The 24,974-nt window shown below is 55.4% G+C and overlaps 2 protein-coding genes across 3 annotated transcripts in view; one reads left to right on the forward strand and one right to left on the reverse strand.

Moving 5' to 3' along the window:
• The first annotated feature begins 3,107 nt into the window (after positions 1 to 3,107).
• On the forward strand, positions 3,108 to 20,909 carry LOC148109739 (uncharacterized). The gene is made up of 4 exons (XM_087863899.1): positions 3,108 to 3,598; positions 3,727 to 3,822; positions 4,094 to 4,146; positions 5,574 to 20,909. The coding sequence occupies exons 1-4, from the start codon at positions 3,201 to 3,203 to the stop codon at positions 5,594 to 5,596; spliced, it is 570 nt and encodes a 189-aa protein (XP_087720025.1). The 5' UTR covers positions 3,108 to 3,200; the 3' UTR covers positions 5,597 to 20,909.
• The window catches only part of TRAPPC12 (trafficking protein particle complex subunit 12), an 88,759-nt gene continuing 75,613 nt past the window's right edge, over positions 11,829 to 24,974 (reverse strand). For both annotated transcript variants that reach the window (XM_087863897.1, XM_045788894.2), the window contains 3 exons: positions 20,869 to 20,969; positions 20,199 to 20,286; positions 11,829 to 20,011 (listed from right to left, as the gene is read on the reverse strand). In XM_087863897.1, the coding sequence (XP_087720023.1) occupies positions 19,769 to 20,011; positions 20,199 to 20,286; positions 20,869 to 20,969 (432 nt within the window). In that variant the 3' untranslated portion in view covers positions 11,829 to 19,768. The remainder of the gene's footprint in view (positions 20,012 to 20,198; positions 20,287 to 20,868; positions 20,970 to 24,974) is intronic.

Below are 24,974 nucleotides of genomic sequence, written 5' to 3' on the forward strand. Positions count from 1 at the left end.
TAGTCTTGGTTTGCAGTCCTTATTCAGGTATATACAGCTCATTAAAATCACTGTTTAGATGTCATGGTCGTGGTCGTTCGTACGTGTATATAAAGAATTTATATTTTATCTGCATTAGCATTTGTTGACTGAAATTTCTAGGTTGATGTCCCTGTTAACTCTTTGACAACCAAGTTTTTTGATTGTTACAGGAAAACTAGTACATTATCTTTTTCCTCAACAATTCCGAGATACAGTTTTCCCTTATTACAATAATAGGAAAACCCCAAATCAACTTCATGTTTTGAAAGGAAGACTGTTTTAAGGATTTTTTAAACTGGATTAAAAATCTTTGTGTTAAAATTCCACGTGGGTATTGGGAACGTGTGTCCACAGCACAGAGGAAGCTCCAGTCTTAGATGGTTAGGTAAACCGAGTTTAGGATCGGAATGTGTGCGGGCAGCATGAGGACGGTAAGGGGCGGCCCCGGCTGTGTCCGCCCCTGATGGGGAACGGGGGAGGCTCCTCCCGGGGCGGCAGTCCCGCGTGGTTGCGTCGCTCGTCCAAGGTGAATGTCGGAGAGCACGGATCCTTCGTGAAGGCACCAGCCTTGGCTCTGAGACCAGAATCTTCCCAGGGAGCACGAAGGACGGTCCTCCCAGTGGAGCGGCTCTTGCTCGGCCATCTTCACGCTGGTGTGGTGGTCACTTCAGAGAGAGAGAGAGAGACGCCTGCTTGCTGAACAAGGTCGATCTCCACGGGTGTTACTTCGCAAACGTGTCCTTTCTAAATTGTTATTTTTTAAAGACTTATTTATTTGAGAGAGGCAGCGTGGTGGGGGGTAGAGGGAGGGAGAATCTCAGGCAGGCTCCCCGTCGAGCGCGTGAGCTGGATGTGGGGCTCGATCTCATGACCCTGGGATCATGACCTGAGCTGAAACCAAGAGTCAGTCACTCAACTGACCGCACCCCCCAGGCGCCCCAAATGTGTCCTCCTTTTAAAGGTGCGGAGCACTTACTGCCGTGGTGTTACGTGGCTGGGACATGGATCTGTCGAACCACGTGGAAACACGCTCACGTGCAGCCTCCCACGGGCTCACGTGCTGGCGCCGTGAAGAAAGCTCACGTGTTCCTTAGGCCTCTGTAGGCTCTGGCCGCTGCGAGCAGGGCCAGCGAGGTCTCAGGCCCTGGCGTGGGGCTCCCGATGACGAGGCGGGCACGAATAATCCAGGCGCTTGTCAGCCTCGAGTCTAGATCCGGATTCGCCCTTCAGCCCCAAGATCCTCTCCCTGTTTGGAATCTGGCCCGTACGGCTCCCGAGTGCCTGCGGCGTTTCACCGCCTGGTTGCCCTTGTCCACGGTTCCTGAGTGAGGGGTCCTCTCCTCTCTGTGGTCTTCATGCCCCTCCTGCCACCTTCTCGGTTCCCATCCTTGCAGGGATGAAGGAAGAGCCGGGGCCCGGGGGGGGGGGGGCGCCGCCTCCGAGAAGCCAGGGGCCTCGGTGAGTGTTGCTAATTAGACCAGGCAGAGGGGCCCCTGGGTGGCTCAGTCCGTGACGCGTCGACCTTCAGCTCACGTTAGAGCCCACCTTCCTGGGGTTTAAAATATCTCCTCATAAAGCTGGCATAGTGGCTTCTGGTCCGTCTAGGGAGAGAAGAGACCCATCGGCACAATGCGCTGCCTTGGCCACTGGGCCCTGTGCCTGCCGAGCCCACAGGCCCATGGCGGAGTCCAGGGCAGGCGGCTCCTTTAGTTTCCAGAAGGAGCCAGATCAGGATTACATGCTTTGGAGGCTGCAGGTCCCGAGCAGAACCGATGGCCTCTGGTACCCACCGTGTTCTGTGCGTCTCAGGAGCCGTCTGGACTCGAGGGCAAGCTTCTGCAGCGTCCGGTCGGCTGCCGGAGCAGAACGCCGCAGGCTGGGGCTTACCACCCAACCTCGGTTTCCCGCAGTTCTGGAGGCTGGCCATCCGAGCTCAGGGTTCTTGCAGGGAGCTGCGTGCTCGCCATGTCCTCTCGTGGTGGAGGGGGAGATGGCTCTGGAACGGTGCTTCTCCGCGGACACTAATCCCATTGCGGGCCCTGCCTCCTAACGCCATCCCCCGGGATTCAGGCCTTCACCTGGTAAGTTTGGGGGAGCATACGTTCAGCTCACCGCACATGGGCAGCAGAAGCTGAAAATCTTCCCTTTGGAAATTTGAAATTTAAGATCTTTCTGTTGGTGAGAACACCGGCCTCCGCCTCCAGGCTGTCCACCAGGCCTCCATGAACAAGAGAGTTTCCACCTGGCTGCTGGAGAGGATGACTCATGCTCTTAATTAGAAACCCCAGCAGTGTCGTTTATCTTGACTTGACAGGCATAAGCCCTTAATCTCGCTGACAAAATTGAGGGGAAAAGCTCCAGTTTGAAAAATGTCCAAGTGGTTGTGTGTGTGTGTGTGTGTGTGTGTGCGCGTGTGTGCGTGCGCCTGCACCCAGCCCAGGACAAGGATGCTGGAAATTTCCCAGCTGTCCTGCCTGTCTGTTTGGCTGGCCTCTGAGGATGGAAAGGTGGCCTGTGGGAGGGTAGAGCTGTGTCAGGGGGCTGGGGGGGCAGGGTGCACTGGGGGGCGAGGAGGGGTCCCCAGAGCACCTGCGCTCGTCGGCCCACAGCCAGGCCTTGCTCAGTTGGAAAGAAGCCAGGCCGGCATCCCTGGGAATAGGAAATTCTCTGAATGTCTGTGTATTCTCAGTTTTCTGCCTTAGGAGGTTATTTTTCAAAGCATCTTCTTGAAGGCAGTGGGGCCAGGGCACTGGAAGCAATCCAGGCCGAGGACGACGCCCCAGGCCAGTGGGTCGGGGGCCGGCTTGTGGCTGCAGCTGGGTCCTGGGGCCTGTGCGCACAGCGACCTCGCTCAGGAATGTTGGTCCTGCTTCTTCTCCAAGAAGCCCTCCACCAAGACCCCTGTCTTTCCTCCTTTGTCATTATAGTTTAATGGCTTCTCCACGTTAAACATGCTTGTATTTATCTTACACAAATTGTTCCCCCAAAGCCCCAGGTTCCCCGGTCACCTGTTCTGAAGCCGGAGTGGAACCTAATACGTGGTACAGCAGCCTGGCAACGGACAAATCAATGAGATCAATGTGAGTGGCTTCCGTGCCTAAGGATTTTCCGGCTGTGCATGGTTAATTACTCCTGGTGGCTGTGGTGAGACAGGCCGCTGGTGGTGCCTGACGCTAGACATGGCCCTTGCAGGACACGGCGGGGGAGCCCAAGGATGCAGGAGGGCCGCGTCAGAGCCAGGGACGCAGGTGCGCCCTCCGGTGTCCTGTCCCGGCGCCCGGGGCCACGCCTTCCAGCTGTGGCCACACATCCTGGCCTCGGTGCTGGAGCTCGGAGCGTCCGGGACCTCCCCATGCTCACAGCCCCCCAGGATCCGACGAGAGGTGCCTCCAGTCCACACGCACACTTCCTGGGGGCGCAGAGGAGAGAAAGGGAGGCCTGCTTGGACCACCGGTGGCGGGCGTCCCGTTGGGCGAGAGTGCAGGTGCCGGACCCTTCCTCGAGGCCACGGGTCTGGTTCCATTCCCCGCACAGCCATGAGGCCCTGGGAAGGTTCCTCAGGTTCCCTGTGCCTCAGGTTTGTCTTCTGTCGAGGGAGTAGGGCTGAGGGGAGGGTCCCCGAGGAGCTGGGGACGCGGCAGGCGTGACCGGTTGTCGAGTACCGATCACGCCCGCTTCCATCGGCGCATGCGCGACCCTGGGCAGGTGTCGTGTGTGCCGCAGTGATCAGCGCAAATTCACGTCAGCCGGGAACCCAGCACGGATCGTGTTTGGAAACAGGGTCCTCGTGGCTGCGGTCAGGTAAGGTCTCAATGAGATCCTCCTGGTGAGGGCGGGCTCTGACTCCAGGACTGGCGACCCCACGAGACGCAGAGAGGCACAGGCCGGAGGCGGGCGAAGGTGGAGGTTGCGGTCACAGCCCCCCCCCTCCCGCCCCGACGCTGGAAGAGGAGAGAGCCAGGGGCTCCCCTAGAGCCTCCAAAGGAGTGGGCTGCAGACACCTGCCCCCTGAACCGTGAGAGGACAGACCAGTGTTGTCTTCAGTCCCCCTGACGGTGATTTTCTGCGGCAGCTTTAGGAAACCCGCACGGTCTTGTTCCCCGTTTTCCCACGAGACTCGTGAAGGTCAGCAAGGTCACCCGGAGGGAGCAGGTGGGGGTGGTGGGGGAAGTCGTGGGGGGACCAGGGTGGAAGCAGGCGGCCGAGGGCGGGCCACGTGCAGGGGGCCCCAGCCCCACACCCGGGGTAGGGGTGGCTCTGGCGGGAATTCTCTGAGGCTGAGTCTGCCTCCCTCTGCTACTTCCAGCTGTCTTGGGGTCCTGTGGGTGGCACCCCCGTCTCTGACCTCAGACCAGGACCCTTCCCTTGTGGCTCTGCCCTGGGCATCACTCTGGCTGTGGGCCCTTCGGCACCTGCCACGTGGGTGGGCCTGGTCCTGTCCTTTCTGATGTGGCCTTTCACATAAGGTTCCCAAGTGTGACTGGAGCCTGTCAGAGGTGGCCGTTAGGGCACGTGGGGGCCCCTAGGTGCTCCTGTGGTGCTCCTCAGCCCGGTCAGCCGTCCCCCCCCCCCCACCCCCTCTGCTGTCCTCTCCCACCTCCTGTTCCCGGCGCTGCCTGGGCTGGCCCTCAGGCCCAGCTGCAGTAGTTTCTGGGGGGGGGGGGGAGATATCTCGGGGAGAAAGGCTGGCTCCTTGGATGACAGCATCCGACCCCGCACAGTGCTCCCTGGCCAAGTGACCCCCAAGTGGGTCCTGGAGAAGATTCGATCCGTTCCTAGAAAGACCTGTACTTACGCTGCTTTGTGCCGCTCCCGTGCGGGGCCATCCTGTTCGAAGGTTGCCGCAACACCTCGTCTCCGCATCTGACATGAGGCCCCGGCCTCAGGTTCAGAGGGTCACTGGGGCCACCGGAATGCTGGGCAGGAGGGCCTCGCGGCCACGGGTGGAGTGAGCGTCCCGCCCTGTCCTGCGCTTCAGCCTGGGACCAGCCCGGCTGGGGTCCCGGCTCTGGAGGGTCAGCGTGGCCCTCCTCCCGCAGGACGGCAGTGGACCGGGAGGAGACGCACTCCCCCCCAATCCCCCAGGGGGAGGAAGACCCTCTTTCCTGGGCTAGCAGGGACCCAGGAAAGGGTGGGGGACAGCTCCCCCCCATAAGGGTGGAGGAGGCGATGGCTTCCCACCCCAGGAACGCCCTTCTGTGAGCTTGCGGGTCTCACCTGGCCGCTGCTCGTGCACCATGACTGGGCGGGGGTCCTGGCTCTGCCCCATGCCAGGCTCAGGTGACCAGCCGTCTTCATCAAGGACCCTCCAGTGTGCAGGCGTGTCCTCCAGGTTCTGCGCCGTCCTTCTGGCCTGCGTCACCCACCCCCCCACGGGTTCCGTAACGGTGCCCTTCCCGTCCCTTCCTGTTGAGTTTCTTCTGTTGCTTCTCCACTGTCCGCACGTGGTCTAATGGGAGCCACGTGTGTTGCTTCAAGCAGCCACGGAAAGTTGAAAGCAGGAATGGTCTTAGATGAGGTCTCTCGTCTAGTGTGGCCTCATGCTTTAGCAGGTGATCCGTGTGAAGGCTGCTAACCAGTCTTTGTTTACCAAGTACGTCATGAAGTCTTCAGGGTAAGTGCTTGGTGGGGGCCCGTGGTGGGGTGTGGGCCCTGAGGCCCCGGGTCTGGCCTGTGCTGAGTGGGGCCAGTGGGGTTGGGCTGGTCTTGGCTCTTGGTGCCACCTGTCACACGGGGGTGACAGCACCTGCCTCCAGGGGTGCGTGGGGTGGCTCTAGCATTTCACGGGCCTCCCGTCCACGGAAGCTGCCGTCAGTCCAGTGCTGCTTGGCCACAGCCGCTCACGGGATGGAGGACCCTCTCCTCTATTTGGCGGCTGGAGAACTGGGGATTACAGGTCCCCCCGCACTGGTGGGGCCTGGGTTTCAAGGGCCTCATGGGGTGGGGTCCAGTACCAGCACCCACTCCAGCCCTGGGTGGGCCTCCCGGGGAGGGAGCTGGGCACAGTCCTGAGCACCCAGGGAGAGTCAGAATGAGTGACCCATGCACACCCGTGTGGGTGGGTCACGCACATGTGAGTGTCACGGTATAAGAACTTGTTTTTTCTGAGCAGAGTGTCCCGTGCCCCCCACGCCCCCCTCACGGTTTTGGGAGCCTAGCTCATGGCCGAGGGAGCCCTCACTGTTCCCTGGTCACCTCAGCAGCCCTAGGAAGGTAAGCTGGTCTGTGCGTCCCCGTGTGCAAACCCGAGCTGGAGGGACCCGCTTGCCGTCTGCAGCAAGGGAGCTGGGAGCCGGCTGTCCAGCCAGCGGGACCGTCTTCAAACCACTGGTTTTTTACTGTAACAGAAAAACACAGTTTAAAGAAATGCTTATTGGGGGCCCCTGACTGGCTCAGTCGGTAGAACACGTGACTCTTGATCTCAGGGTCGTGAGTTTGAGCCCCACGTTGGGTCTAGAGATGACTTAAAAACTTTTTTTTTTTTTTTTAAAGATTTCATTTATTTATTTGACGCAGAGCACAAGCAGAGGGAGAAGCAGACTCCCCGCTGAGCAGGGAGCCCATTGTGGGGTTCCATCCCAGGACCCCGGGATCCTGACCTGAGCCGAAGGCAGACGCTTCACTGACTGAGCCACCCAGGTGCCTCCTACTCAAAAAACATTTTTAAAAAATTAAAAAATGTGTACAGATGTAATCTCCCAGGACGCTGCCCGCTCCTTGCTCTCCTGGGGTGGTCCTCCGATGGGCTGCGCGGTTCCAGCGCCTGTCTGGCCAGTTCTGCGGGCGTGTGGATCTATGAGCAGTGTGTACATTTCCGTATCTCTAAGTGTTTCATCCTACATGCAGTTTTGCCGTCCTCACTATCCCTGCAGGTTTTTAGACGTGTGCACACTGGTGGACATTGACATCATTCCTTTTAATCACCGTCTGCTGTCTAATTACAGAACCTATCACTAGAGTGTTTAAATCCCTTTTATTTTTTAAAAAGATTTATTTTGGACAGAATGTGACTGGGGGGAGGGGCAGAGGGAGAAGGAGAGAGAGTCTTAAGCTGACTCCGTGCTGAGCACTGAGCCCAACACGGGGCTCCATCCCGTGACCCTGAGATCAGGACCTGAGCCGAAATCAAGAGTCGGATGCTCAACCGACTGAGCCCCCCAGGTGCCCCTAAGTCCGCTTCTAAAAGCAAAATCTTCACCAATTTTGATGCTTCCCTCTCATTATAGGAAAAAGCAAATATACTCATTTTATGGAAAAATCTGAAGTTCAGAGATCTAGAAGGGAAGGTAAAAAATGACCTTTTGCCCAGTCTCCTGCCTGTCACGGAACACACAGTACTTGCACTTTGAACACATGCGCCGTTGATGTAAACGCCTTCCACTCGGTTTTCCCAGGTCATTGACACTCGCACAGTGTGGTCCTCATAAACCCCTCTCACATATAGGTGGTGGCTAATGAAACGTTCCCTTATTTTTCAGTATCATTACTATAACCTAATTTTTAAAAAATTACCAATTTTATGTGTCAGCGCACAAGCAGGGGGAGCAGCAGAGGGAAAAGCAGGCCCCCAGCTGAGCAGGGAGCCCGAGGCGGGACTCGATCTCAGGACTGTGGGCTCATGACCTGTGAGCCGAAGGCAGATGCCCATCCAGCTGAGCCGCCCAGGCGCCCTGCTACTTTCGACCCCCTGCCCGTCCTTCCTCCGGAGCTGCTGCAGCTCGCGCTCCTGCTCTGGGGGGGTTCTGCTCACACGGGCTCACCTGGCGAGCAGGATCGCCCAGGGGTGGGTGCTGTGTTCCGGAGCGCCGGTCCAGAGGGTGGATGGTGAGCCCAGAGCCTGGAGCAAGGGTTGAGGAAGGGAGAGGGGGAAGGTGCGTGAGCAGAAGGGTGGCAGGCCCCCTTTTCGGGGTGCCCACGGCATCAACCTGCGGGAAGTGTGGGGGCTCAGGTCCCCATAACAAACCCCACAGCTAGGGCTTCGACCGCAGAGACTGTCCCTCCCGTGGTGCTGGGGGCCGGAAGTCTGAGATCAAGGTGCCGATGGGCTGGTTTTTCTTGCGGTCTTTTCTCTTGTCTTCACGTGGCCTCTGTGCATGCATTCCTGGTGTCCCTTCTTGTAGGGACATCAGTCCTGTTGGATCAGGGCCCACCCTTGTGACCTCATTTAACCTTAATTCCTTCCTTAAGGGTCCATTTCCAAGTAGTGCCTCAATGGGGATGATGGGTTCAACCTATGAATTTGGGGGACATAATTCAGTGTGACACTGGAGGGACAGCATCCCAGGTGTGGGAAGCAGCAAGTGCAAAGGTCCTGCAGCAGGAAGGCATGCCTCCTTTGGCTGCAGGCCAGGGTGGCTAGAACGCAGTGGAGAGGTGGTGCGGGAGTTGTCAGGACAGACCTCCCTGAACTTCGGACCCTGGTTCAAGGAGGGGGGGCCGCCTCCTTTGGGGATGGGGACCGGTGGAGGGCTGGGGGCAGAGGGACACACAATTTGTCTGCCATGTGGGAACAAAACTTGGGGAGGGTGAGGAACAGAAGGCTGATGAAGTTGTAACAAACCCCTGTAATCCCTTAAGAAGAAGGGAAACAGGCTTGAAATCCCAGGTGCTTAACACGGCCACGCGGTTCATGGTATGTAGACCCCACACCCTGAGTCCCTTTGTTGTCAGACCGAAGCCACAGACTTCATACAAAAACCGTATCGGGGGCGTGTGGTGTTCTAGAACACGGGTCCGCAGACTGCAGCCCTTGGCCAGCTATGGGCGGTAGCCTGTTTCTGAATGGCCCGCAAGCTCACGATGGCTTTTACAGTCTTAAAGCGGTTTGAAAACAAAGTCCAGCCGAAGCACAGTCTGCTAGAGCTGGCCTGTGGCCACAAAGCCCGACACCTTTGCGGTCTGGTCCTTCCCGGAACACGTGCGCCAGCTCCTGGTCCGGGACGCCGCCCGTGAGCTTGCTTCAGTGGCGTGCCGCACAGGAGGCCGTGTGGGGAGAGGGGGCTTCCGGGTGACACGACAGGACTTGGAGCTGGCTGCATGGGCTCAGCACAGCGCCCCGCCCCCCAGGGCACAGGCGTGGTTTCGTGGTGCCCTTGTCCGTGGCCAGTGCTCCTGCCTCCTGGCGGACGTCCTGACACCTGCTGTGTAAGGCTCACTGAATTTGCTTCTAAACTTCATCATCTCTGTGACCTTTTTATCTGAACAGTACTTGTGTGCAGAATGCAGGGGACACGCGGAAATCGCACAGGTGCCAAGGTTTGAGGAAACCCGACAGTCCATTGCTTTTCCCTGAACAACCCGGGAGGAGGAGACGAAGCCCGACTGCTCCCGACGGGACAGGTGACGAGTTTATGGTCCGTGATTAGAACGGTTGGTAAGAAAGCGGACCTGGCTTTTGCACATGCAGGTCTTCACAGACGGCTCTGTCGGCTCCGCCGTGGCCGCGTGTCCCGGAGAGCGGCACCGCTCAGCGGTCTCCGTGCTTAGAGTCCCCTTGAGCGGGGTTTCGCCTCCGCCCCTGGCCCGGGAGACAGTCCAGCGCAGCCCCGTGTTTGTCCCTGAGGCGGGACAGGTGCCGAGCCCGGGAGAGCAGAGCGGCTGGAGAGCGCCTGGGGCCTGCCGGCGACAGGCTCCGGGTCTGGCTGGAGTGCGGACACCGTCGGGGGCTCCGGCGGGGGCGGTGGCTCTGGAAGAGCCAAGCCGGAAGCCAACCACTCAGGTGAGTCCGAGTCTGGGCCGAGTCTCGGGATTGCAGGAAATCTCCATTCTCTTCCAGTCCGGTGACATCCGCTGGAGCCCCTTCTGGCCGAGCCGGTCCGGCCTCCTTCACGCGCTCGGGTGTTCTCTGAGGACGCTGCTCTGGGGCTGGACGGTGCCGGTGGTCCTACAGGCTGTCTGGCCGCGTCTGGCCTGAGAGCAGGAGAGCGACCCCGGCGGCCTGGCCCCCACCGGCCCAGGCAGAACATGGGTCCTGCTTCGTCCCTGGAATCGGGCCCAGCTCCTGGTCAGAGCGGCAGCTCCTCTTTTCCCTGAACAGCCCGGGAGGAGACGAAGCCCGACTACTCCCGAAGGGGCAGGTGACGAGTTTATGGTCCGTGATTAGAACGGTTAAGAAAGCTGATCTGCTGGCTCTTCCACGTGCCATTTTAACCTTAACAGACCTTAGCCTAAAGCTCTGCCCCTGTCTGCCCGGAGCCAGGGCACGCGGGGCCTGGGCCTGGGGGCAGGACGCGGGGGACCCCAGCTCGCCCTCTTCAGGCTGGTCCTGCTGCACGTCTGAGCTGCCTGCGCGTGTCAGGCTCTGTGGAGACACCCGACTACAGGAGGCGTGTGGGGATCATAGGAGGGGGACTCGGCCGGCTGAGTGGGGAGGCCTCCCCGGAGCACTGGAGGGGGCTCCCCGGGCTGCCCGCCGTGGTGGCTGAAAGGTCCCAGAGGGAGAGCAAAAGCGGGGTGAGGACTGGGGGCACCCTGGCTGCTGGGGGTGACCGACCCCATGGCGGAGCACCTGCGGCTGAGACCTGTAGGCTGTGCGGCCGGGGTCCCGTGGGTGAGGACGGTCAGTGTGAAGGTGAAGTGCCCAGGCAGCTATTAGACTCGAGATCCTTCTCTCTGCCCACAAGACCCTGGCCGGTCCCGGGGAGCCCGTGGGCCACCCTGCCAGGGAGAGGTGCTGGGCGGGAGCCTCCCCCAGATCCTGGGGCCATGTGCCAGCGTCTGCTGATGGCACCTGGAATGCCGGGAGGAAAGGTGGGTGACTCGGTACCACTGGTGCTGAGCTGTGTGGAGCCCCCTCCTTGCCTGGTGACAGGCAGGAGCTGCCCGCCTGTCCTGCTGGACGCCACCCCTGCCCCCAGCACTGTGGGATGCTGACCGCCCCCCCCCCCCCGCCCCCAGCACCACTGGACACCTGCATGCGTGGGCCACAGGGCAGCCAGCTGCCAGGACGATGGGTCTGTGTCCCCACTGTGTCTGATGGAACAGCCTTGATGGAGGGGTGTTGGTGTTCTTCCGGGTCTGTGTCGCCTCAGGTCCCCAGGTTCCTGCGGAGCGGGGTGCACTCAGGGTTAGCAGGTTACTCTGCTTGGCTCTGGGATAGATTCTAGGGATGCCTTTATTTTTTAAATTTTAAGATAAAGGAAAAGCACATGTGAACTAGAGCAGTCACACCGGTTACCCCAGGCAGGGCAGTGGATCCCCCCCGCCCCCCAGAAGGAGCCAGGTGGCCGCTCAGGTGCCCCGCAAACGCTGGGCTCCTGAGCCTGCAGGGCCTAGTGTGGCTCCCAGGCTGCCCTGGTGTCCTCCTGCCTGGAGTTCCTGGTCAGGTGAACAGGCTTGGGGAGGGAGGGTGAATTTGGGGGTGCAGATACCAATTTCCTGGGGGACCTTGGGTCCTGTCCCAGACTCACGTGGCTTCTGTCCTGCAGGAGCCCATCCAGTACCACCTGCCCTGTGCGCAAGTGACCACGGACAAATCCCTGCAGGACCCCTTGGGCTGTTGTGCCCCATCGGAGCGATGGGCCCTCTCACCTCCCCAGAGCCGCCAGGTTTGAAGCAAAACCCTCAAGGTGGAGGGATTCAAATGACCTCACCAGTTTTTATTTTTCTCCTTGAAGAGAAAGCTTTTAAAATCTCCTTTGTATCCAACAGTCCTTTTTGGCTTTTTCTCTCTAATGTATAATCTGTATTTCAACAAGCGTGCTGAGACTCTCTGCCTGGTAGAGACGCTATTTATGTGTTTTTATTTTATTACAAAAATGAATAGAAACACAGTTTTGCTTTATGCAATGAATGTTTATATGACAGTCTTTTTTTTTTTTTTTAAGATTTTTATTTGAGAGTGAACACAAGCGAGGAAAGGAGCAGAGGGAGAGGGAGAAGCAGATTCCTCACTGAGCAGGGAGCCCAGTGCGGAGCTCGATCCCAGGACCCTGAGATCATGACCTGAGCTGAAGGCAGACACTTAACCACTGAGCCACCCGGGTGCCCCTATATCACAGTCTTTAAAATGAATTATATTTTAAAATGTATTAGAAGAGCTAGATTTTTAAGTCCTCTCTATGCTCAGCATGGGGCTTGAAGTCCTGACCTTGAGACTGAGTCACATGCTCTGTCGACTGGGCCAGCCGGGGGCTCCTAGAAGAGCAACATCTTTAAAGGACCCTTCCCAGAAGTTCTTTAGTGAAGAAATTCTCAGGTACTTTAGATTTTCTTTAAAAGCAGGAATGATTATTGACGAGAAGAATATGTCACCCCAAAAGATGCCACTTTCACATGTGGATTAGTTCGAGCTGAAGGCAATCAAGACCCAGCAGATGCAAGAAAAATTCTTACCTCTCAACTTCCTAGAGGAGTTTGGATAGGGGGCCTGGCTCAGAGGGAGCGGTTACCAGCTGTAAACTTTTACCTGCGTGACCTGCCATCCTGCGAATGCTCCCGTCCCCTTCCTCCGCTCAGGGTGGTGCAGAAGCCTCAACTGCCCGGCTTGTCCTCGGGGCTCATGTTTTTCTGGTCCCCATACGTACACAAACTTTTCCGTTCATCTGTTCAATACGCTCTTTAGATTATTAGACCAAGGAACCTAGCAGGTGGGGGAGAAAAGTCTCCTTGCCTGCAGCTGGGGCAGTCGGCAGCCTCTTCACAGGCCGGGCGGTGCTGCCTCTGCGGCTGCTGCAGCTGAGATCCTGGGCCTCTGACCAGTGCTGCCTGCAGGAGGTGAGGATGTTCACCACGTTCGTGTCCCAGTCTCTGCTGTAGGGTCTCCCGGAAGGGAGAATGGACAGTCCTTCCTTCCGTCTATAAACTCAGACTAGCGGAGCAGATATTTGTAGGACTAGGTCCTCGGATGTAAAAGTTTATGAGCACTCGGTTTCTGTCGATCCTTTTCCTCCTGGAGATGGTCACAGTTGTTGTCTTTGTTGTCTTTTGTCCTAAAGCAGAATTACCATCAGGCAGAACACGGGCACGGGCCCTGGGAGCCAGCCCCACGGACTGGTGTCTGTTTGGACACACGTTGCTGGGGGTATTGTGCGCATGAGGTAGACGCCTTGCCAAGGGGCCTCTTGGAAGCCACAGCTGAGAAGCTGGCCGGCACGGGAGGAGCATTTAAAGGCTGTGGGAGTGCTTGTCCCTGAACTCGTGGACTCCACGTTAGGGTAAGTTGGTCACGTAACAGGTTAGATGGACACCGGGTCACCCACCAACCTTAAAAAAAACTGCTGTCCAGTGAGGTACGCCGTGAAACACCACCAAGTCCCCAACACGGAGGCATGTTCCTCTCCGATGTCAGTCTGGCTCTGAGACCCAAAGCTCGGCTGAAGCTGTTCATGTGCACAAGGAAAACACACGGGTTCCCGAGCATCTTGCTCCCGCCTGACTTGGTGACGGGTGAGCACGTTCTCCCTGGGCTCTGCTAGCCAGATGGCGCCCTTACTTGGGGCCCACGACCGGGGACCCGAGACCCTAAGCCACCGGCAGCACACTGTCCGGCCACGCCAGCTCTCGGGAATTTGTCATTCTGGGCCCGTCCAGCAGGGGCTTTTGTCCTCGCCGCCTTTGTTGTCTCGCGGGTGCTGGGGAAGCCCCCTTTCCAGGAGCGCCTGCCTGGTGTCCGAGATGAGTGGGTCACCAGAGGCACCTCATGTTCTCGTGGGAAACCAGACACACTCTTTACCCCAGTCTGACCACTCGTGACCCTCAAGTCTTGGTTCTGTGGCTAACGCCGGGAGCTCACTCCCGGGCCGTGAGGGCTGCACCTGCTGCGTTCTCCCGGAGGGGCGGGGGCTGCCTCTGCTCTCCACCTAGTAAAGCCTTCCCACTACTCTCGTCAACCTGCCGTCCTGCTCTGAGGGGCCAGAGGATGGATCCTCTGAACTGGCTCTCTTTGAAAGAAAAATGCTGGTATGTATGGAAAAGACCAAACTGCAAAGTGCTTAAGAACGTAGAACGGCCAGCGTTAGGGACTCCCTTAACTAAGTGCAAGAACAGATACGCTAACAAAACTAAACTTGACGTCCACCGTAAGTTCCCCTCCTTGAAGTCCAAAGAGTTACTCACCCTGTATTCTAGAACCGTGACCCCGGAAGCCGTAGGTAGCCACAGAGAGGGCGAATTCTGACTTGTCTCGCGTCCTGAGAACGAGCTTGGTCAGGTTGGGGCCTCCAGAATCTGGCCAGACACAAGTGCGGGGCGCGTCCCATTCGTGGCCGCATCGGGCTGGGCAGAAGTGTGGACTAACTGCCCTGCAGCCAGGGTCCCACCAGCCCGCGACCAGCCCCTGGGGCGTGACAGGGCAACGAAGGCCATTAGGAACTCCAAAGATCATGTAAGCAGTACCCTTAAAAGCAAGGGTTTCTAAATCAGACAGAATGGGATGCCTGTTTTAGTTAGTATGTGGAAGCCTCCAAAAGACTTAAACATTCCAAAATTGCTTTGTTGGAAGAACTGCTGTAGCTTTAATTTCTCATTAGCTTTTTACAAGAGGTTCCGGAAATGTCGGACAGGCTGACCGAGCTCTTGCTGCTCCCCCTGCCGCACTGCAGTCCCCAGAGGCTGCTGGGTGATGTGGGAAACAGAGGCAGGGGAAATTATTAAACGTCCTGACTCCCTACAGCCCACTGACAAGTCCTTGAAACAGGCAGAGTGACCTTCCTCTCGGGACTCAACTGCCTCGATGTTAATACTTCGCTGAGGGCAAAAGACAGTCCCAGCCTGACCCCCGCCCCCCAACCTGTGAGTCTACTTTAATGTATAAAAATTCCTTTGGGAGTTTCCTTTATCTCTAAACCCCCCAAGATACGTGTTGGTCATCATCCCCACCGATAGACATCTGGAGGGTCTCGTGACTCAGCTTCTATGAGACAGTAATAAATGACCTTTCCCAGCAAGAGCTGCCCTCCCCCACCACCAAGGTCCTGGAAACCTTGCTTCCGAGATTCCTTAGAGACTGACGCTATAATCGGCCACTCCTCCTGACCCCAGTGCAGCTCTTTCTGCCCACGGGTCCTGTCCCCGTACTTTAATAAAACCACCTTTTTGCACCAAAGATGTCTCAAGAATTCTTTCTTGGCCGTCTGCTTTGAACCCTAATGTTCTTTCCTACATCACTGGGGATGCTCGCCAAAGGCCACAGTGAAAGAATGTCCTAAACGCAGAGTCCCCAGACGGATGACCTCCGGAACAGTAGATAAAAGGGCAGAAAGAAAGAGGGGAGGCCACTGGTGTGACCAAACTTGTGACCGCAGCCGATACTCAGAGGCTGATAGGATTATTGTTTTACTTAATTTTGTGCAGGCCTTTCCGCCCAAGCTAAAATAAAACTGTGTCCCCAGAGGGAAAGAAGCCTGAGGTCATTTAATCGGGTGGGGGGATCCGCCCCATTGACATTCAGGCTGCAACCCTGTTCTCCCGGGATTTGGAAAAAGGGTCTTGCAAATCTCTTCAAAACTGTAAGTGGGGCTCTAGAAGCAATTCCTAGCCCATCTATCTTTACCAATCCTAAAAGCTCTCCTACTCCTCTCTGTGTTCACAGACACAGAAAAGAGGAGGACGCTGGGACGGGACTGTTCTGCCCTTCAGAACGGGGAAGCGAAACCTTTCACCAGCAACCACCCCGGCCCTGCGAGAACAGGTGAACGTACGCATCCTTGAACTCCATCCCACCGGTTCTGGACACTCTCTGTGCCTTTGTGATGTTGACTTTCTACCCCCAGCTTCTCCAGGATCTCAGAGCAATGCTTTGAAATGCAAACTTCAGGGAGAGGCTTCTTGTGGCTGGGGCGGGGGGATGGGGCTTATGTACTTTTGGCTTCTTTTCAGAGAGGAACAAAAAGGTTTTTGGGTCTATTAGCAAACATGTTTTTGTGCCACATGGAACCAACTGTACTAACAGGAAGCCGAAGTCTCTAGAAATTGGCAAGTTGGCATACTTTACGATGTAGAGATCCTAACGTGACCGTTCACAATTGCTTGTTGGCATTATCACTAGAAACGTCTCCGACTTAAAAAATTCGGTGAAGCTATTAGGAATAATAAGGAAACCATTCCCATATGCAAGGAGAGTATGATTTTGGTAAAAGGAGGTCTGAGGAATGAAAATGCATTTTTGTTGAGGACAAAGAAAGTTGCAGGTTTGTGGAAAAGGAATCTTGTAGGCTTTTTTTTTTTTTTTAATTTTATTTGTCAGAGAGTGCATGCACAAGAAGGGGGAACAGTAGGCAGAGGTGGAGGGAGAAGAAGACTCCCCGCTGAGCAGGGAGCCCAATGCGGGGCTCGATCCCAGGACCCTGGGATCATGACCTGAGCTGAAGGCAAACGCTTCACCGACTGAGCCCCCCCAGATGCCCCTGGAAAAGGAATCTTTGAAGAGAAATTTTAATGTGTGGCCAAGGTGGCTAAGGTTAAAATTTAGTTTTAATATCAAAAGTGGTACAAAATTGGTTTTTGCTCTTAAAGTGAACTTTTCTTGGACTTCAGGTTAGCCGTTGACAACAGACTGAGTTTCTTTACCTTTTAAATGCGCCAGGAAGCCAAGATGCCAGGTCTTAGGTTTCTGGCACTTTGGCGAAATCAGCCTCATTAAGTAGTTTGACAGCCCTCTGCGACCCTCCTCAGTCAGGTGTCCAAACATGTTGACATTTTTGACAAACTTCCCCAAATCAAATTCTAAATAAGGCCTTAACTGACCTTGAACTAAGTTTTGAGAATTTACAGAGGGTCCCTGGACCATCTCAGATTTGTTCTCTCTTACACAAAGAACAATATTATGTTAAGTAGGCTTATCTGGTGTGAAATTACGTGGAAAGCATGTCAAATACGTGATGCTAAGCCTTCCTGGGTTGCACTGTAGGGGCGAACATTAACGTAAATGTTGTACAAATTACATGAAATTCCTGGAAACCTCGTGTGTCCTGGATAATGTTGGTCATAATTCCAGTTATCTTAAAACGTACAGAAATAAGTAACTTGCTTTGTCCGTTCCATTAAGGTGGACACAACGGGCAGCGTAAGTCAGACTCGTCGGTCACAGACCGGTCTTGCTCCGCGGTGATGCGCGGCCACAGCCTTCCTGCAAAGACACCTCCCCTTCAGGGAGCATCAAGGAAAGGACTCTGACAAGGACCGGCTTCTGGGAATCCTACAATTGGAAACGTGAGCTGGGTAAGACTTTCCAGAACTAACAGCACATGGATTCAAGCGGCACCAGTGTTAGGCGGGACCGCATGAACTTAGGAGAAGAACTCGAATTCCCTGACTTCTGCTCTGAAACATGCCTAGTTTGTTTTTCCAGATCTAAGGAAACCTTCGTCTCTTAAGGTATCAACAATTTAAGATACACCTTTCTGAACAAAGATGAAGCAATTTTTCTCCCTGATCCCTCCAGAATCTGCCAACTTAGTCTTCTCATGTTAGAGGCAACGTACACGCACGAGTGCACGAAGAATCCGTTCTCGCAACAGGACACGATGGAATGCTGGTTATCTTACCAGGTCCTCTTTGAGAGCGATGTACAGACTCACATGATCAGCTTCCAGGAACTAAGGCTGACTTCATGGAGCCGGTAAAGACCCTGGGGGAACACCAGCCTGGCCCCTCGCTTACAGGGTTCCCGGCAGCTGGGCCTGGTGAGCAAGGAAGGGTCCTTCCTGGTAGGCCCCGGAACCTCAGGATATTCTGGGACCTTGAGAAGAGAGGAATTCACCTAAATCTGTATATATTGCAGGCAGTCTGACGGCAGGTCCTTGGTGTGGCTTCTTAGCCTGGAGAGGCTTTTGACGTTCATCGGACACTCCTTATGGAAAGTTCCAGCAAAGCAGACTTAACAGAGCCTATATGGTAAGCACTGCTCTTCCTCATTTCTGTAAATCACCAGGCCGGGTTTAGCAGACTGAACTGGAAAGCAGGTCTAGTCTTGGTACGGTTGTCTTTGATGGAAGCAGGGCGGCTGCACAGAAACCTGTGTTTCAGTGATACGCCTTCATGGACAGCGGATTCTGGTGCTGCTCACGGGCTGTGAGGCTTGGTTTTCCACCTGTAAACTGGACTAGGTCCCAAATTCTTCTATTTTCCTCCTATATTTGGCTGCAGCTCTCCAAACTGATGTTTCCAGTTCCCGCCTGCCCTTTTCACTTGGAGTTGTTGAGAACTGAAACTGCCCTTCCCCTGCGGCCGTGCAAGCTAGAGCCGGGCCCCCAGCGCGCACTCCGGGGAAGCCACCCCAGCGCCCGTGTGCAGAGTCTTTGTGCCGCTGCTGCGTGGGCCACTCAGAACGCTTGCCAGCAACCGTCCGATTCCCACCGCCTGGCTCCACTGCATCTGAAGAGGCTCCAAGCTCCAGAGCTCAGAAATGGGGACGGTGGCCTGCTCCGGTGGCTCAGCCTCATTTCCCTCTGTCCCCACAGGAAGGCCTTTTATCCGACACCTGGTTACTCGCACCCGGGCCTAACTCGGGAGCCCTCCTGCATAGCTGCCTCCTGAAATGAGACGCACCGCTTAACGGAACCGACCTATTCACAGGACCAGGACACAAGGTCAGTGAGCTGGAGCCACCCGCCAGCGCGGTCTGGGGTGCAGACCTTTCTGGAGATTTCAAAGGTAGGGCTGAGGTGGGGGGAGAATATGCTGCTTTAGCAAATGGATTAGTTGGAGCTGAAGACAGGGTGCAGCAGGTTTAAGGAAAACATTTACCTCTCCCTTCACTACTTAGAAGGGTCTGGATGGGGGCCTTGCTCAGAGGGGGAGCACTTTCCAGCTCTAAACTTTGATCGGAACGGCTTACCTGTACGTACAGCAGGGCAATGTTCTGTGAATCACCCTCCTCTCCCGCCGAAGCTCCAGGCCCCGAGCTCCTTCCTCAGCTCAGGATGGCACAGAAGCCTCAACTGCCTGGCTTGTCCTCGGTTCTCCTATTCTTATGGGTCCCTCGTACGTACGTAATGACACTTTTCTCCTGTTGATCTGTCTTAAGAAGTCACTTTGCTTATTAGACCCACCAAAGAACCTAGCAGGGTAGAGGAGCAAACTCCTCCCCTAAATACTAAAGCAACTGTCCCGACATTCAGGATGGAAGAGCACACACACACACCTGCACGTGCCTGGGTCACAGGTACCTCCTAGGCCACCTGCTCGTACACTTGCAGTGCTCCCCCTCGGCCGTACTGTGCGGCAGAAGCTCCTCCCCCCTGTGATGTACAGACCAGACGGCGGATTCCGTCACCCGTCGCCGGGCCTGTCCAACGTGTGTGGCGTCAGCTGACAAGGAATGAGATAAGAGCGACGCGTTTAGTTCTGGGAGGTGAGAGGAGGGAAGGAGAGAGGGTGCGTGGCAGTCTGTTTGGTGTTTCTCTGTCTTTATGCCCGGATGTACTAGAGGGTTTAGAGTGAGAATCGTTTATGCTTTTCAGCTTTTCTCGGAGGACATTCGGAATTACTAGACGAAGCAGCTCGGCCTCCAAGAATCAATAGAAGGGACCCAGCGCCACGTCTGGGCCACTGCTGCCCACGCCCACCATCCGCAGAGTACGCAGAACACGTTCACCCCGACCCCCAAACCCCGGCAGAGCAGTGGGCACGGAGCCCGCTGCAGTCTGACAACCTGCCGGAACAGTCTGGGCCTCCGCGGGGGTCGCGACGAAGACGACTGCGCCCCGGCCGCCGTGCAAGATTTTATTGGGTCCATCAGCCATGTTCACGCATCAGCCGCAGTGTACAACATTTACAGGGGCCCCAGCGGCTTGAGAAGGCCGCTGTCCTACGCCAGCTTGAGGCACTGGGTGTTGAAGCTGTCCCCCTCCTTGCCGGCGACCGCCTCGAGCAGCGACTGCTTCTTCTGCGCGCTGCGGGAGGACTCCAGCTCGTACATGGTGGTCAGGTTGAAGAGCACGCTCTCGTGCAGGTACTGCTGGGGGGCCTGCTGCACCATGGCCTCCAGCTGCCGCAGGGACTCCTTGAGCTTGCCCAGGTAGAGCAGACACACGGCGGCGTTGTTGTTGGCCTGCAGAGGAGGACACGCACGGATCGGACCCGGCAGCCGGCTCGCGTCCCATGCGCAGGGCGGCGGGAGCAGCTGAGGCTGGCCCTGCTGGAGAGCCCCCCCCGCCCCGCCCGCCGACCCCTGGGATGGACGCCCGTGGACGCCGGACAGGCCCCCGGTGTCAGCTCCTGGCTCCTGCGGGCCTTACCACGGCATTTGTTGGGTCAATCCTGAGGATTTCTGTGAAGAATCTGTGGGCTTCTCCAAAGTTATTCTGACCGAGGTGAAGGAACGCTCTGGAACATAAAGGACAGGTGGGGCAGTTACCCAGGGAGGGGGTCAATGGCACAGACAGGGGCGGGCCGCATCTCCCGGGGGATTCTGAGCAGCCTGGTGCTGGGGGAGGGGCGCTGCAGCTGAATGAACCGCATCACGCGCCCTGGCTGGCAGCCCCAGCCCTCGTCAGGTGAAGTTAGGACCTCTGACTTAAGTGACTTCCTGCGCGACGGTGGCTTGCTGCGGTGGTGTGAGCTCTGCCCCGGGCACGGGCTCCATTTAATAACCCTCCGCCCCCACCCAGGCCCACACGGTGTGTGTGACTCCTGCGGACGTGAAAACGGGCGTGAAAGCCGCTGCGGGGCTAGAGAGAGTGGGAACGGCAGTACAAACAGCGCTTTGAGGGACGAGGGGAGAACAGTTTAAAATCCGCTAAGACTGAAAGGTGACTGAGTTCGAGGAGACAGCAGTGGGCGCATCGGGCGCTGACGGACTTCAGTGTCAGGTGCGGGGCGCGGGGCAGGAGCGCCTTCCGCAGGGGGCTTTACTGGGTAGTCTGCGCTCTCGGGAGACTGGAGCAAATACAGTCTTAAGAGGTTTACCTGTTCATTAAAACCATTATCTTGCCTTGCAGTCCATCCAATTTCTGCGTTACTTTCTCCACATCTTGAAAATACTTCTCGGCTGTTTTTATGTCTCCAATCTGTTTTGACAAAGTTGCTTAGTTCAGGTAACAAAGGGAGTAATAAGCGTACGTGTACACGTACAGTCGCCTGGCGGGTTAGGCTAAGACGACAGGTTTGTTCGTAGCAGGTGGGGAAACCCTGGTGACACCACTAATCACCAGGATACGGGGATGGTCAACACCCGTAGGTCAGCAATGAAGTTAATCACATGCCTTATTAAGTCTTAATTTTTAATTTGTACCTTTTGAAAGGAACTGTGGCACTAAGTAAAACAATAAAGGACTTTCAGAGAGCGGAGCAGGACCCTGAGCTCACCCGGGCCCATGGACCCAGCTGGATAACACACCAACGCAGACAACCCAGGAGACGGCACATCGAAGAGCAGGAAGGACAGAGCTGGGGGAGGGACTTAGACCCCGGGGGGCCGCGCGTGCGGGGAGGGGTGAGAAACAGATGATCACACCAGGGACTCCACATGGGCCAGACAAATCCCAGGGCATCTGGCTTTGAAAATCAGAGGGGCTGAATTCTGTGAGTTCTTACAACCAGCAGGACTTAAAGCCTGGAACTTTACTTTTTTTTTTTTTAAGATTTTATTTATTTATTTGACACAGAGAGACAGCCAGCGAGAGAGGGAACACAAGCAGGGGGAGTGGGAGAGGAAGAAGCAGGCTTCCAGCGGAGGAGCCTGATGTGGGGCTCGATCCCATAATGGCAGGATCACGCCCTGAGCCGAAGGCAGACGCTTAACCGCTGTGCCACCCAGGCGCCCCAAAGCCTGGAACTTTAAAAACCAGCCGGCTCGGCTCTGGGAGAGCCCAGAGGTGACCGGAAGCTGGGTCCCTGCCCTCAAAGGGACAGCACAGCACACAGCCCATGAGGTCTAGAGAGAAGCAGCAGTTTGAAAGTTGCCTGGGGCAGGAGGGAGGGAGAGTGTCTGAGGGACTTCTGCAGGAAAAGGGGAGCTGGTGGGCACCATGCCCTCCCCTGCCCCCAGCACAGCCACGCAACCGCCTGCATTCACGCCTAACCCGCCTGCACCGCACCCGGACCCCTCCAGCTGGGCCCACTTCGGGTGCGACAGGTCCCCTCCTGCAGGGGACCGGCACAAACCTTGCCAACAAGGCATCTCCTGAGCGCCCTGGGAAGACGCACACACCCTATTAAAGCCGCCCTCCCCCGCACCCTCTCCCACATGCCTGTACACGCTTCACGGTGGCCGCCACGCCCTGTGGAAGGGCTGGTGTGCACAGCCTGTTGCACCGCGCCCCTGCCGGTGGGTGCTTTGCGGACTGGCCCTGGCCAGCCTGGTCTCTGCAGCAGCTGTGTGTCCTCTATGGAAGAGGACCAGGGCCACCTCATTAAAAGCATGCAACCCACCCGCTCCTTTCAAGGCAGGAGACATAGCTGACTTTCCCGACACCGACACAGGGAGGCAGAATAAGGGGACAGGAGTATGTTGCCGACGAAAGAACAGGACAAGATGCGGCAAGAGATCTAGGCAAGATGGGGGTCAGTACGCCTCACAGAGAGTGCGATGGTCGTGAAGATACTCGCTGGCCTTGAGAAAAGAGTGGAGGACGTCAGCGAGACCCTTAACACAGAGTAAAGAAGAACCAATCAGAGACGAACACAATAAATGAAATGAAAAATACACTCGATGGAATAAACAGCAGGTTAGAGGAAGCAGAGGAGTGAGTTAATGACCTGGAAGACAGAGTAATGGGAAGTAATCAAGCTGAGCAAGTGACAGAAGAAAAGATTATGCAAAACGGGAGAAGAGACTTTGGGAACTCAGTGACTCCACTGAGTGTAATAACAGTTGCGTTACGCGGATCCCAGAAGAAGAGGAGAGCGAAAAGGTGGCAGAACATTTACTTGAAATAACAGCTGAAAACTTCCCTAATCCCGGGAAGGAAACAGACACTCACGTGCAGGAGGCACAGAGAATTCCCAGCAAAGTCCACGCAAGGAGGGCCACACCAGAAACGCCGTAATTAAAATGGCAAGAAGCAGTGACGGAACTGGCGGCAAGACGGAAGCCGAGGCTATTCTGCAGCAGAAACTTTCCAAGCAAGAAGGGACAGCGGGTGATACGTTCAAAGTGCCGGAAGGGGGGACGCTGCAGCCAAGACCACTCTCTCCAGCAAGTGTATCAGTCAGGACGGAAGGGCGCTCCCCTCAGCAGCACATGCACTGTACTGGGGATGGGCACTGGCTGTGACACGGAACAGTGAATCCGTGACCACGACACCAACAGCTAATGATGTATTATACAGTGGCTAACGGGACACAATCAAACAAATAAAACCGGAACAATACAGAGAAGATTAGCATGGCCCCGGTGCAGAATAGAAGGAGAAATGAAGACTTTCCCAGACAAAAACTAAAGGAATTCATGGCCACTGAACAAGTCCTACAAGAAATATTACAGGGGACTCTTTGAGTGGAAAGAAGAGACCATAAGTGACAGCAAGAAAAGTAGGAAACACAAAAGCAGTTAAAATAAGTATATCTATAAAAGTCAGTCAAGGGATTCACAAAATAAAAGGATGTGAAATATGACCCACATACCAAAAACCGAGGTGGGGGGAGGAGTAAAGAATGGGCTCAAACTTCAGCAAACACCAACATAACACAGGCGGCCAGACGCAGAAGATGCCATATACGAACAGAACGGCGACCACAACCCAAACACCAGTAAAAGATGTGCAAAGAATAAAGAGAAAAGAATCCAAGTACATCACTAAAGAAAGCCAACAAACCATGCAAGAGAGAAAAAGGATCAGAGAAAAAGTACACAACCACACAAGTAACAAAGTGGCAATAAGTACAAATCTATCAAAAACTACTTTGAATGTACATGGATTTAATGCTCCAACCAAAAGACAATGGGTGACAGAGCGCATTAAAAAAAAAAAAGGGGCGCGTGGGTGCCGCAGTCGTTAAGCATCTGCCTTCCGCTCAGGGCGTGATCGAGCCCCGCATCGGGCTCCCTGCTCCGCTGGGGGCCTGCTTCTTCCTCTCCCACTCCCCTGTTTGTGTTCCCTCTCTCACTGGCTGTCTGTCAAATAAATAAAATCTAAAAAAAAAAAAAAAAAAAAGCCCTATCCATACACTGCCTACAAGAGATTCATTCTGTACCCAAAGATGCTTGAAGGTTTAAAGTGAGGGGATGGAAAAACATTTATCATGCAAATTGATGTCAAAAGAAAGCCAGGACAGCAATGCTTCTGTAAGACAGGATAGACTTTAAAAGAGCGAGACAAAGGGAGGACACTATATAATAATAACGGGGACAATCCAAAAAGATAGAACAATTGTAAATATTTATGCACCCAGTATGGAAGCACCCAAATATATAAAACACTTAATAACAAACATAAACTCACTGATAATAATACAAAAATAGTAGGGACTTTAACACCCCACTTACATCAATGGACAAATCATCTGAACAGAGTCAATAAGAAAACAGTGGCTTTAAATGACACACTGGACCAGATGGATCTGACAGATGTATTCAGAACACCCCATCCTAAAGCCGCAGAATGCACATTCTTTTCAAGTGCACACAAAACAGTCCCCAGACAGATCACATGTTAGGCCACCAAACAAGTCTCAACAAATTCAAGAAGACTGCACTTTTTCTGACCACGACGCTCTAAAACCAGAAGCGGACCGTAAGAAAAATCTGAGCAATACAGGCCACCTCAAGAAGCAGGAAAAATCTCAAGCGACCTAACCTTACACCTAAAAGAGGTAGAAAAAGAATAAACAAAACCCAAAACTAGCAGAAGGAAGGAAATGATAAAGATTAGGGCAGAAATAAATGATACAGAAACTAAAAAAAAACCACGGGGCGCCTGGGTGGCTCAGGCAGTTAAGCGTCTGCCTTCCGCTCAGGTCATGATCCCGGGGTCCTGGAGTTGAGCCCCGCATCAGGCTCCCTGCTCAGCGGGGAGTCTGCTTCTCCCTCTGCCTGCTGCTCCTCCCCCGCTCGTGCTCTCTCTCAAATAAAT

This window comes from Ursus americanus, chromosome 7 (assembly GCF_024610735.1).
Source record: "Ursus americanus isolate L20-20 chromosome 7, mUrsAme1.1.p, whole genome shotgun sequence".
Classification (NCBI taxonomy): Eukaryota; Metazoa; Chordata; class Mammalia; order Carnivora; family Ursidae; genus Ursus; species Ursus americanus.